We start from the raw sequence: 13,484 nt of genomic DNA on the forward strand, positions 1-13,484 counted from the left end.
TTCCAACCTATCACTTCTAATACAGTTTACTCTCAATACTTATTAAAGTCTAAACACTTTTCACTAACTGAATTTGTGATGCCCAGGCGCTCACTGTGGCATAGACAATAGAAAATAGATATGATGTCACCTAGCATCCCAGGTGACATTCTGAATATGATTTTTGTCAGAGTTGGCTTTATATTAAGTGAATGGCACAAGACTGTGTAGCGTGGGGTGGTGTTTTCACTTCCAGGATTGGAGATGACTGTTTCATGGCCCAAGCCCTGACCGTGCCTCTGGGCCAGGCTCTGAAGTTTAAAGTGTGCCTTTTTAGGACAATGGTTTAAATGTCTCCAGTGGCTCAACTGCTCCCGGATCTCGCCCATAAATCAACCAGTGTGAGGCAGCAGAAGATGGGTGTTGAGCTGTATTGCTTAGGGACCAGGAGGTGCAGAAGCCAGGACATAACACTTAGTGAAAATGAGGAAGCCGGAGAAATCACTAGTTTGGCTTACAAATCCAACGCTCCCAGATACACATGATTTACCAACTTCTTAGTGTCTGTGGCCAATGTTTTTTTTTTTTTTTTTTAATTTTTTTTTTCAACGTTTATTTATTTTTGGGACAGAGAGAGACAGAGCATGAACAGGGGAGGGGCAGAGAGAGAGGCAGACACAGAATCGGAAACAGGCTCCAGGCTCTGAGCCATCAGCCCAGAGCCCGACGCGGGGCTCGAACTCACAGACCGCGAGATCGTGACCTGGCTGAAGTCGGACGCTTAACCGACTGCGCCACCCAGGCGCCCCGGCCAATGTTTTATCTCAATCCTTGCTCAACTAGCTTCCCAACCTATTTTTGGACTTCCTCCTTTTGGCCTGTAATTGCCAAATGATCACAAAATGAAACCTGATATTCCCCTAAGAAAACATGAGAAGGCGTAACTCACTAGTGAAAAATACTTGAAAGATAAATTAAAAATGACTCCTGGAGTATCTGAGTGTCAGCCCCTCTGGAAGAACATAAATGAGAGTTCACTGGATTTTAAACAGACTCTTTTCATTGAATTTGAAATACTCAATTAGAAACATAGTTGGATGGGTGCCTGGTGGTTCAGTCAGCTAAGTGGCAAACTTTGGCTCGGGTCGTGATCTCACAGTGCGTGAGTTCAAGCCCAGCATGGGGCTCTGTGCTGACAGCTCGGAGCCTGGAGCTTGCTTCAGATTCTGTGTCTCCCTCTCTCTGCCCCTCCCCCACTCATACTCTGTCCCTCTCAAAAATAAATAAATATTTTAAAAAATTAAAAAAAAACAAACATAGTTGTGAAAGTCACAGTAAACATTTTGGATATGTAAAATAAAAACCTTCTGTGTTTTGACACTTTTGTAATAACAATACTAATATAGCATTAATTTAGGCATAATAATTGGTCTAATTCTTCTATTGATTTTTTTGAGTACTCGTACATTTTTTATTCTTTTAAATGCAAGATTATATAATACATTTTAATTAGGGCAACTTGAGACACTTAATAATAGATGCTATAGCTAATTCCATTTTTATAGACTTCTCCTTGTTTTTCCCAAGACTGAGAAAAATAGAAAAGGAAAGAAAACAAGATACACTTTTGTCAGAGATGGGGAGGCTTGGAACGCAGAACGAACACTCACAGCTAAGTTACTCTGCAGTTCTGCTCGGTTCTTGCGGGAGATGATGGTTCAGGAATTCAAGCGTTCTTTTTCTGGACACCACTGCTTCTCAAAGTTCTGATTAGATTGCTTTACATGATTACTCACACAGTCCGTGACATGATTATTCAAAGCCAAACTAAAGCCAAGACGCCATTGCTATTTCAAGATTTTGCATTTCATTGGTTGGTTTTCTACCATCTCAGAAAGCACCACGCCAAGACATAACCTCTGTGACCCAGAGAGGATGATAGCTTCTGTTCTGCAGAGCAGAGTATCTACTGGAAATAGAGACACTCCTAACTTACAAGGAAAAATAAATGTACTCTGTGAACAAACATAGGCAGCCAAGGAGACACGATGACTGAATGTAATGTGGTGTCCTGGGTGGAGTCCTGGCCCAGGAAAAGGCCATTAGTGATAAAGCTAGTGGCATCCAAAGAACATTTGGAATGTGGTCAATGGTACTTACCAACGTTAATCTCTTCATTTTGACAAATGCACCAGAAGATGCAAGATGTTAACATTGGAGGAACCTGGGTAAAGAGCATCTGGGAACTCTCTGGACTATCTTTCCGACCTTTCTGTAAATATAAAATTATTTCAAAATTAAACATTTACTCAGAGCAAGGGACGGTGAGAGAGTGTAGAACAGTCTCCGACAGATGGAGAGGCAGGCAGCTTCTGCAGAGTCGAAGCATTCACACGTGAGAAAGTGAAGCCCTGGGGAAGCCAGTGCATGACTACCGTCAAAATGAGCTCCTTCGGTGAAAGTTCAAAGAAAGTGTAGATGCATGTGACTTTACAGCAAAGACTGAATGAACCGATCAGGATCTGATCTTACTGTTTAAAGGCCTGGGTAGATTCAGGATGTTCCAGGTAGAGGGACAACCCAGTAAAAGGCTTAAAGCTATCAGTACTAAGAGTAAGGTGTCAGAACGCAGCCAGAACCAGCCTCGCTGGAATGGAGTATTCAGATGGGGGCAGGGTTAGCTATGTAATTTGAGGTTCCGGTGCCAAGTGAAAATGTCAAGTTCCTTGTTCAAAAAGCAGAAAATGGTTTTTCTCCTTTCTTACGTTCTCTCTCTTTCTGCTCACCATGGCATTTTTTATTTGCTATTTAACATCTGCTCCCTTGGACAGAGGGATGCTTGCTGGGTGAATGCAGGCCCCCGCAGGCACTGGGAGTCTCACCCTGAGATCCCAACACTCCCCATACCAGTACCCAGGTCCCTGTACAGTTGTTAGTCAAGGACTCAGGTGTGGTGGCTGAAAACCCACCCCAGGAGGTGGGGAGACAACAGGAGGCAAAACCAAGCCTGAGCTGAGGCTCCAAGCCCCCTGCTTGTGCTCCATTATCCCATCAGAAGTCACTTAGAGGGGAACCTGGGGGGCTCAGTAGGTTAAGTGACCCACTCTGGATTTCGTCTCAGGTCATGACTTGGAGTTCGTGAGTTTAAGCCCGCATCGGGCTCAGCATGGACAACATGGAGCCTGCTTGGGATTCTCTGTCTCCTCTCTCTCTGCCCCTCCCCTGCGCATGCTCTCTCATGCTTTCTCACTGTCTCTCTCAAGTAAATAAACTTAAAAAAAAAAAAAAGATAGAAGGGGGAGTTTGGGTGGCTCAATCAGTTAAGCATCCAACTTCGGCACAGGTCATGATCTCGTGGTTCATGGGTTCAAGCCCCGCATCGGGCACTGTGCTGACAGCTCAGAGCCCGGAGCCTGCTTCAGATTCTGTGTCTCCTTCTCTCTCTGCCCCTTCCCCGCCTATGCTCTGTGCCTCTCTCTGTCTTTCAAAAATAAAATTAAATAAGTAAGTAAATAAAAAAGTCACACGCAAAAAAACTGAAATGTAAAAGAATTCCCATGTGGCACCCTGGACCTTGGAGGGGGGGGTGGGGTGTGTGAGGTTCTTCCAAAGAAGCACAGCACCCCGTGTGACTGCACTGGCTCCAGGCCCATGAAGCCAACCCTGGGTGGGGGTCCATGGAGATTAATCAGGATTGGGAGGGGCTTAACCCATGGAGGATCCTGAGGCCTGCGTTTTCATCTGTAAGAGCGGGTAGAGGCCAGAGGTGATTGAGGAGACACAACCAAATTGGACTTTAGTGACCAGTCCGATGGAAAAGCGTAGGGTGGACTCGACAGGAGTCACTGTGGGCACTTTCACTAGTTAGGAATTCAACAGCCAACCTTAGGAAGAATAAGGAGGATGCAAGCATGACGTCACAGTTTCCCTCCCTTGAGGTAAACTGTTTGACTGTTGTTAGCAGTTCTAATTCAGAACAGATGCATCAGACCAAGCGCCATTTTCTAAAGTTCAGTTTTGGTGGACAGAGTTATCTAAAAAGATCCTTCACCTTAGGGACACAGACCTTGCCAACGCAGACTTTTCTTTTTAGGAGCCCCTCTGATAAAATTAGAAATGAGCTCAAGGAAGGTTCCATCAGGGCTGTGTGTTTTACTGCCAGGGCATTTAAAATCTTGTTCCAGGGGTACCTGGGTGGCTCATTTGGTTACATGTCCAGTTCCTGATCTCAGCTCAGGTCTTGACCTCAGGGTTGTGGGTTCAAGCCCTGCATTGGAGCCTACTTTAAAAAAATAATACAAACGAACAAAATCTGTTTCCAGTTTTCCTTTTGGCAGGTTCTCAAACTGGTATGAACTCTTTCTTCCCAGGTACCTCCAGATCATCAGTTACTCGATGTAAACCAGGAGCCAACTGCCCCAGTTCACACAGTGGCATCAGTAGGCAACTGTCCCCTCTTTCTGTCACCGAAGATTCTTCTGCTCCTATTCTTGAACTTCAGAGCCGAGGATCTTCTGGAGTTTGCGGACATAGAGTCGAAAGGCAGAACAGATCAGGTGAGCTGGTGACCTCCTCTTTTTTTTTTTTAAATATGAAATTTATTGTCAAATTGGTTTCCATACAACACTCAGTGCTCATTCCAACAGGTTCCCTCCTCAGTACCCATCACCCACCCTCTCGTCCCTCTCACCCCCCATCAACCCTCAGTTCTGTTTTTAAGAGTCTCTTATGTTTTGGCTCCCTCCCTCTCTGACCTCCTCTTAAATAACAGTACACCTAGGTAACCTTCGAACCAGCCGTGAAAGATCACACCATTGGCCCAGAACGCAGGGATGTTACATGGACTCTGAGGAGTGGGAGTGGGGAGTTTATCAAGTGGGAGGAGAAGGAAGAAGGGACATGTATAGATGGGATCTGTTAGTGGGATACGTACAGTGTAGCAGAGAAAGCAAATACCAAAACCTGCCGTTGCAGGGCTTAACATATGATTAAATGGTGACACCCAGGGCGCCTGGGTGGCTCAGCCGGTTAAGCGTCTGACTTCGGCTCAGGTCATGATCCCGCAGTCTGTGAGTTCGAGCCCCGAGTCAGGCTCTGTGCTGACAGCTCAGAGCCTGGAGCCTGTTTCAGATTCTGTGTCTCCCTCTCTCTGACCCTCCCCCGTTCATGCTCTGTCTCTGTCTCAAAAATAAATAAATGTTAAAAATAATAATAAATAAATAAATAAATAAATAAATAAATGGTGACACCCTATTAAGTTTACAGGGTATCTAGTTTCCGCATCTTGAAGATGTCAAAAGCCAGCATCTTTGCTCTTAGCCCTGGGAGTCAGTGGTAGCGCACTCCCACTCTAAGAAGAATGAAAACACTGTTAGTAAAATCACAGACTCTGCTTTTGTGCTCGTCAGGACTGCCGGTCTTTGGAGCCCTTCTAGTTTCCCCAGTTTTGCACCTTCAGGACACCGCCTGCTTCCCTGATCAGCATTTAACTAATCAGTCAAGTCCTCTACACTTTCCTCACATACATTTGACCACACTCAACAACTCCTGGGTTACTGGAATTGCTCGGTACATCTCATAACTAGGTCCAGGAGTTTCCCAGCAAATGTATAATTTCCAAATGCACCTGAGTCCACTAGGCTGTTGCCCACACCAATACTTCTTGGCGGTGGACATCTTATGGCCTTCCCCAGAGAATGTGCTCAAGTACCCAGTTCATACTCACTTCCTTTCGTCACATGACCACACTTCCGTTTCTGCAAAAAGCAAAACAGTTGTATGCCAACAGACGCTTGCCTCTTTGCCTTAATGTCTCCATTCTTTTGTTTGCCAGTGACCATCACTTTGGGACCGTCTTTAATGTGTGTGTTCCTGCCGTTCCGATGTGAACTCCTTTTGCTATGTCCATGATCACTTCCTCTCCATCACTTTTCACCTGCATTTGCAATCTCTCCTTCCACTCATTCCTTCTGCTTTATCAGTAACATATTTAACATCTCTTGCATCCTTAAAAACAATAATCAAACAGCAAACAACAACAACAAAATACTCCATCCAAAATAAGTGGTTAGTTGAAAACAAAACATAACTTGGAGAAAACTGGCCTAAAAAAATAAATAGAAGGGAAATGGAAATTCAGGGGACTCAGGGATGGGGGGCAGTAAACAAAGGTATACAGGAAATATGAAAGCCTCTTCTAGGGTACTACTAATTGGATAAGAGGGTTTTTTTTTTATATAAGAAAAGATATTTTTTTCAAAAAGTGACAATATTTTAAAACACTATATCAGCAACTATTGACCCTAAGGCTAAGGCTCTTTTTAAAAAAAATGAAGAAAATGCCATCATAAATCTTCAGAAAATTTTAATTGGCTTTAATAAGTTGCAGTAATATTCCTATTATCCCAGTTATCTGCAGAATAGAATGTTCCAGTTAATTAAGTATTCTGGTTAATAAGGACTTGCTTTATCTATCATATGCAAACTACAAATTAAATATACTGGTTGACAAAGACTTGCCATATCTGTCACATGCAAACTACACATGTCAAAGGCTATACCATGAAAGATCACATGGGACGTAATTTACTCTTTCTGTGATGATTCAGAAGGCACTTAGGGTTATTCCAGGGCACCATAGAAAAATGAGAAAAGGAGAATAATCTGAAGAGCAGCTCACCATGCTTTCAGGAATATACTATGTACTTAACCTCAAAACAAATCCCATGAGGCAAATATTATCACTGTTTGGCAGATGAAGAAGCTAAGCTAGAATCAGACATGTGCACAAGGCCATACAATGGTTCTACTCATGTGTCCAAATTCCAGTGGCCTCTACCAGTAATGACTCTAATCCAGGCTCGTAGTAAGGGATGGAACTCCTGGTATATCAGTTTGAAGGATACATACAAAACCATAAAGCTAAGCAGGACTGTCGAAAATTTTAAATGACCAGAAAAATAAAAGAGCTCTGTAGACCCAGTCTTTCTAGGGTATCTATAGGCGGTAAAATTAAAGATTGGCAACAATTACATCTAGTTAGCAGAAGAATGGGTCAAAGATATGGAGGGATTTAGGTGACGACTAATGTCATCAAAAGTACTGTCTATGGTATGATGGTGGCACCAAGCGACCTTCAGAGAAGGTGACAGTGAAGGCAGATATCAACTTAAAGGGATATTGAGAATCTCTGTAGAATCATTCCTCCTTTATGAGATAGTCCCTGAGAATTAATAATCTGAAATGTAGAGTATACCTTTCTCTTAGACATCACTCCTCTTAAACTTTGTAGAAGACTACCATTCCCATCAGGAAACAGAAATTTGTCTCCAAATCCCTTCTGAAACTTCCAGTGCTTGAATGGAGAGCTCAAGCCTGAAACCTAGACAGAAGGAGTGTTCAGAATAAAATCTTTGGAGCCTAGAGTCATGCTGACTTGGGTTCAACCTTGGGCAACCTTTCACATAAGCCTCAGTTTTTTCATCTGTAAAATGGAAGTGGTAATACCTATTTAACTGAGTAGGTTAATGTTTCTCCCCCAGCCTCCCAAGACAAGAGTCTCTTATTCTACCCTCTTACTCATTTTATTTTCTCCCCTCTACTCTGCATAAGTCAGATGGTTGTAGGGAGGATTTGCAGAACTCTTATCAAGAGCAGGTATTGTCTATACACAGTAAAGGGAGCTAGCTGGCTCACACTTCGAGACTCAATGTCACTGCATCATGGAAGTTTCTCCTAATCACTTTCCACCCCATCCCTTAACCAGTGCTTCTCCTCTGCCTCCATGTGGCCTAGTATCTACCGTCTTTGGCCCTTATCACACTTGTGTTGGATGTGTGTTCTGGCTTTCCACTGGGATGTGAACTCACGTCTTTCACTTTTTTTTTTTTAATTTTTTTTTTCAACGTTTATTTATTTTTGGGACAGAGAGAGATAGAGCATGAACGGGGGAGGGGCAGAGAGAGAGGGAGACACAGAATCTGAAACAGGCTCCAGGCTCTGAGCCATCAGCCCAGAGCCTGACGCGGGGCTCGAACTCACAGACCGCGAGATCGTGACCTGGCTGAAGTCGGACACTTAACCGACTGCGCCACCCAGGCGCCCCACGTCTTTCACTTTTGAACCCCTGGCACCCAACTAGTTAACCAGCTCCTGGTGATCTGATTGATTACCAAGTATTTTGTTGAATATATAAATGAAAGAATACCAGTTTTCATCTTCTAGAGGCCTTGGCCCTGAGAATTCAGTACGGTTTATAAGACTCGGAAGTCATGTGGTAATTGCTGTGTTTGTCATTACTTGGTTTATATTCCCCAATTCAGAATTCACCTTAAAGGCTTGCTACCCCCCGCTCCCCAAATAATTATAACAGAAAGCCTTAGCTATGGGAAAGTTTTTACTCCAGCGGGGCAGTCACGCCTGGCTCATTAAGCAATAGGAGGAACACATTCAGCACGAGAGAGTCAGCAGGTTCCGGAGAGGTAAAATGACTACCATCCACTCCCACTTGCAATCTGTGGACCACACCACTTTCTTAACCCCCGGGATAAACCTTGTACTCAGAGGAGGTACCTGGAGACAGGAGAGAACTTGTAGGCAATTCTGCCTCCCTTCCCTCAGGATTCTACCACCTGGGATCTCAGCCTGGGGATTCAGGATGACCTCTGCTCCCCTTTAGTTTCCTGAGAGGTGCATAAAGTTATTGTGTTGAACTTGTTTTCTCTATCAAGGGAGAAGGCCTTTATGATCGTCACTTTCAGAAAGTTTTGCCTACTTTAATGTAAAAACTGCTGCTGAATTTTCTTAGTAAATGTAAAGATACAAAGCTGAACTCATTGTGCTCCCAGAAATACATTAAATAGTAATTTGTTCTGAGGTGGGTGGGAAACGATTTTGTGTCGTCAGGATTTGCCCTGTTCTTGGGGCACATTGCTCTTCAATTTAAGAGCCAGCTTTGCTGCACTTTAAGAAAATCAAAAACAAAATTAAAAACACCTTAGTGGAGTCTAACGACAAATATTTATTTCTCACTTACTTTTCATGTCAGCAGAGACAAGGCTGCCTTGGTTGGCTTCTGCTCGTTCTCCCACAGAGACTGAAAAGACAGCTCCTATTTGGGAATTTCCATTCTAGTGACAGAGAAGAAGAGCAAGAGAGTTTAGTGGGGCCTTGTCATGCCTCTTAACAGTTCTGCTGGGCCGTGGCATACCTCACACCTCCCTGTTCACATTTGATTAGACAAAGCAGGACATGTGGCCAAGGCCGAAGTCTCTGGGGCTGAAATATGTAATGCTTTTATAAGAAAGTGGGTAGGATACATGGAAGGGCAGTGTAGCATCCACCAAGTTCATGAGCAGTGTCATGGCTTGGACGGGGGATGAGATATATACTGTACCTTACAGAGGAGAGATTCTGGAGAGAAGGTGAGCCAGAGTTATCAGTCTCTTTAAATGATGGTAAAAAAAAGAAAAACACTGGTAATTCTACTGTGTGCCTCTTTGGTCACTGTTTTATAACCTGATTTCCACACATTTGTATTCCTTTCCTGTTTTCAGGGGATGATGGAACACAGACTCATCCTGAGAACAGCAGCCAAGAAAACAGAATCAAGGCTCGCTGCCGGTCATGCACGTCCATGGTTCTGAAGGCCGTCTGGGGACTTTTGATCATCTTGTCAGTCTCATCGTCTTGGGTTGGAACCACACAGATTGTAAAAATTACTTATAAGAACTTCTACTGTCCATTTTTCATGACTTGGTTTTCAACAAACTGGAACATTATGTTTTTCCCAGTCTACTATTCTGGTCATCTGGCCACTGCTCAAGAAAAGCAGTCTCCAATGAAAAAATTCAGGTAGGTTTCATGTTAAATGGCCAACACGAGATGTTTTAAAATAACTTTATGAAAATATCCATCACTTTATCTCTTTGGAATATGAACCGAGTTGACTTGGGGAGTGTGGAGAGCTCGGATCTAGGGTTGGTAATGAATACATGAGCACTAGGAAGAAGAATCTGGGCCCCCCACCAAAAAAATTATTGAATATCTACCACATGACAGGTGCTGTGCTGGTGCTTTTGTAGATCTTATCTTAATTAATCATCATTGGTGGTAACATCTACCTTTGAGGGTGGTGGTATTATTCCCATTTTAACCCAAGAGGAAACAGGTTTAGAAAGATTACATGACCTGTCCAAGGTCAATACTTCCAAATGACCCAGATTTCAATCCAGAATTATCTCTGAAAGTCATGTTTTAAAAGAACACCCTCGTGTCGCAGGCCCAGAAAAAAAAAAAAAACTGTATTCATAAGATTAATTGTGATAAAAACATTTGCTCAATATTCTGGAAGCTGTGGTGCCTAAGCAGATAAAGAGACCTGGTTTCATGCAAAAGGAAGTTTGGCCCTGATGGTTTAGAAGATGTCATTCTTTGCTGGCTAGGAGCACATGGGGCCTTCACTGTTGGTTCGCCGGCTCTGAACCTGGTAGTGCCATGGTTCCAGTAGTTTCTCTGTGCTGAACTTGGCTTCTGCAGCGCCATCTTGGAAGGCTCAGGAAGCTGGCAGGACCAGCCCTGCACAGCACCCAATGGGAGAGGGACAGTTGTTCACACCAGCTTATTGTTCCTTGGTAGAATGACAATAAATACATTTTGCAGAAGCCAAAACAACATTTCTTTCTTGCCCCTGTACTTAATGAAAAGAAGTGAATTTATCAGACAAACTGCAAAGCGTGTACCTTCAACTTCCATTTTCTATCACCAGCTTGGAAGTGCCCTGAAATATTAGAGTCACACTGTGAGCTGATTTTCCATGGTATCCATGATAATTCAATTAAAATTAAACAAAACCAATTTATAAAAAAATAAATGTTTTCTGGTTTGAAGGAAAGAAATAAGTCTTATACCTATTTGTGACTGCTAAAGATACTTTGTATTTGATTCCCATCAAAATAGACATGATCTTGGGGAATAAGGTCTTTTTTGTTTGTTTGTTGAAAATGTTTATTTATTGAGAGAGAGAGAGAGAGAAAGGTGGTGAGCCAGAGAGGGGCCGAGAGGGAGATACAAAATTGCAATCAGGCTCCAGACTCTGAGCTGCCAGCAACAGAGTCCCATACGGGGCTCGAACTCACAAACCGTGAGATCATGACCTGAGCCGAAATTGGATGCTCAACCGACTGAGCCACCCAGGCGCCCTGGGGCATAAGTTCTTTTTAATAACAATATTTAATAAGCGATTGCAGGGGACATGATGATCAGACTAAAATTCTCCCTGTCTGAAAATAGTTTACCCGTAGCATGTATGTTTTACTCCAGCGCTCCTAGGGTTTGGACACACATACTGATAAAAACCACAAAAGTTTAGTATGGGATGTAGTACCTCAGAACGCCTCAAAGCAAGCCAAGTGGGTTTTATTTAAGATAACACATTTACACCAAGAGGCTGCTGCTGACAGAAATGTTGTTTTGGGAATGAGTTTCATCTCCACTACATCTCTCATGTCTGACTAACTCTACATTTAGTGAGACCTGTGATTTGACGAGACGCCTCCACCTGTTAGGGCAGGTAGAGTGAACTTGACCGTTTCTGAAGCCGAATCAAAGAGCTTTTATTGTCAAGCAGAGAACATTGTCTTTGAAGAGAATATTCTCCAGAGGGCCCCTCCGTATGAGAGGTAAACATTGCCAGAACATCCTAAGATCCTTGATCTTTTTGCCTTGTAGACTCATTAACACCATCTGCCAAGGAGGCACTCCCCGAAGCTCTCGTGGCAGAACACAGGGAAAACAGACTTAGTGTATGAGACTGGAAACAGAATTTGTCCCGTTGCGCCAGACCCTCTATTTTCTCATTTTCTTTGAATGGTATGAAAGCATTTTCAGTGGTTTTCTTATCACTAACCTCAAAAGAATTTTCAATAATGTATCAGATCTAGATCGTGGGAATTGTGCATTTGGAAATTGTTTTGGATATTACAATCATTTCATATAAACCATGAAGAGAATTTAATTGTATCACATGAATTTTAAATTTAATAAGAAAAAATTTATAAGCCATAGTTTTGACAGGGGTGTTTCCTTAAAGGAAAAAGTCTCTAGAAAGCATGAAGCTAGAGCTAAAGATATATTTGTCTATGTCATACACCTATGAAGTGTGCTTAAGATGTCATCTGACATACAGAAGGGGTTCAGTAACTACTGAGTGCTATAACAATGTTGAACATAATTATTAGTGTCCCCCAGCTTCTAAGCTTCAGTCTAAGCTTTACCACCCATCAGTGCCTCTTGTCTAGAAATTCTGATCTCATCATTCCAAGGAGAGACCAGTTACTTGCTTATTGATAGAAATCCTTTCTTTTTTTGAATTTTCCCATTTCTTAGTACATAATGCTTAAATAGCATAAAGTTCTACACAGGTGACCTGGTGTTTGAGCGGAGAGCATTTTTAATTCCTGCTATAGCAGTGACAAACAGGGAGAAGAAGGTTGGCAGTGAGAGGAGGGAGAAAGAGGGGAACACTAAGGAAGCCAACACCAGGGAGGGGGACAGGATGAGCCAGGTGAAAGGAACAATCTCCACCCCCTCGGGGGAGGGGCTCTCCCTGTCCCTGTGCCTCCCCGTGGGTTCAGAATGTGTGCTCTCCTGGATTCAAAGTCTTTGCTTGAGTGCCCTGAACCCAGCAAGATGGTGGGCTCTGGGAAGGAAGGACCATCACTGGCCAGGGCCAATGATATGAAAAGAAATCCTTTCATCAGAAATGGGTTTGTTGTGGTTCTTCATAAATGTGTATTTAAAAAGCCATTTGGGGGGCGCCTGGGTGGCTCCGTGGGTTGAGCGACCCACTTCGACTTAGGTCATGATCTCAGGGGTACTTGTGACAGCACTGGGTTCTCTGCTGTCTGCGCAAGCCTGCTTCAGATCCTGTCTCTGCCCCTCCCCCCCCCACCCTGTGCTGGCTCGTGCTCTCTCAAAAATAAACATTGAAAAAATATACATATAAAGGAATATTTAAAAGTTTTTAAAATACATAAAAAGCCATTTAGTAGTTATAGATATCAGGATGAGCCCATGACTCTGAACGCCAGCTCTCTCTGGCAGACTTTCTCACAGGGCAGATCCCCTTGGGAGCACGACCAGAATGCAGAAAATGAAGAGAATGCAGAAAATGCCAGGATGTCCCGGGCAAACTGCTGCTTGGTCTGTGTGTGGCTCTGATTCACTGTATCTCCTTGGCTGCAGGGCTTGCGAGATGCTGTCCATTTCCCTGTGTGTGTGAGGGTGTGCGATTTCTGTTTACAAAAGAATTTGTTTTTCGGTTATTTCATCCCTTCCTTGAAGTTTTGTCTCTTTCAAGTTAAAATTTACCTTCAGGAAATCACATTTTTTAAAAAGTTTATTTATTTTGGGAGAGACAGCACGTGAGTATGTATGAGGGCAAGTGAGGGAAGAGCACAGAAAGAGGGAGAGAGGGAGAATCCCAAGCAGGCTCCTTGCTGTCAGCC

At 43.3% G+C, this 13,484-nt stretch overlaps 1 protein-coding gene across 2 annotated transcripts in view; it reads left to right on the forward strand.

Moving 5' to 3' along the window:
• The window catches only part of SLC35F4 (solute carrier family 35 member F4), a 304,255-nt gene that overhangs the window by 269,078 nt on the left and 21,693 nt on the right, over positions 1-13,484 (forward strand). Inside the window, exons 3-4 of one of the 2 annotated variants that reach the window (XM_047079584.1) lie at positions 4,350-4,535; positions 9,534-9,831. In XM_047079584.1, coding sequence (XP_046935540.1) covers positions 4,350-4,535; positions 9,534-9,831 — 484 coding nt within the window. Of the gene's footprint in view, positions 1-4,349; positions 4,536-9,533; positions 9,832-13,484 lie in introns of those variants that run through there. The other variant, XM_047079585.1, reaches the window with a different exon arrangement.

This window comes from Lynx rufus, unplaced genomic scaffold, assembly GCF_022079265.1.
Source record: "Lynx rufus isolate CCGP_SWC_20201006 ecotype Redwood Valley unplaced genomic scaffold, mLynRuf1.p SCAF_17, whole genome shotgun sequence".
Taxonomy (NCBI): Eukaryota; Metazoa; Chordata; class Mammalia; order Carnivora; family Felidae; genus Lynx; species Lynx rufus.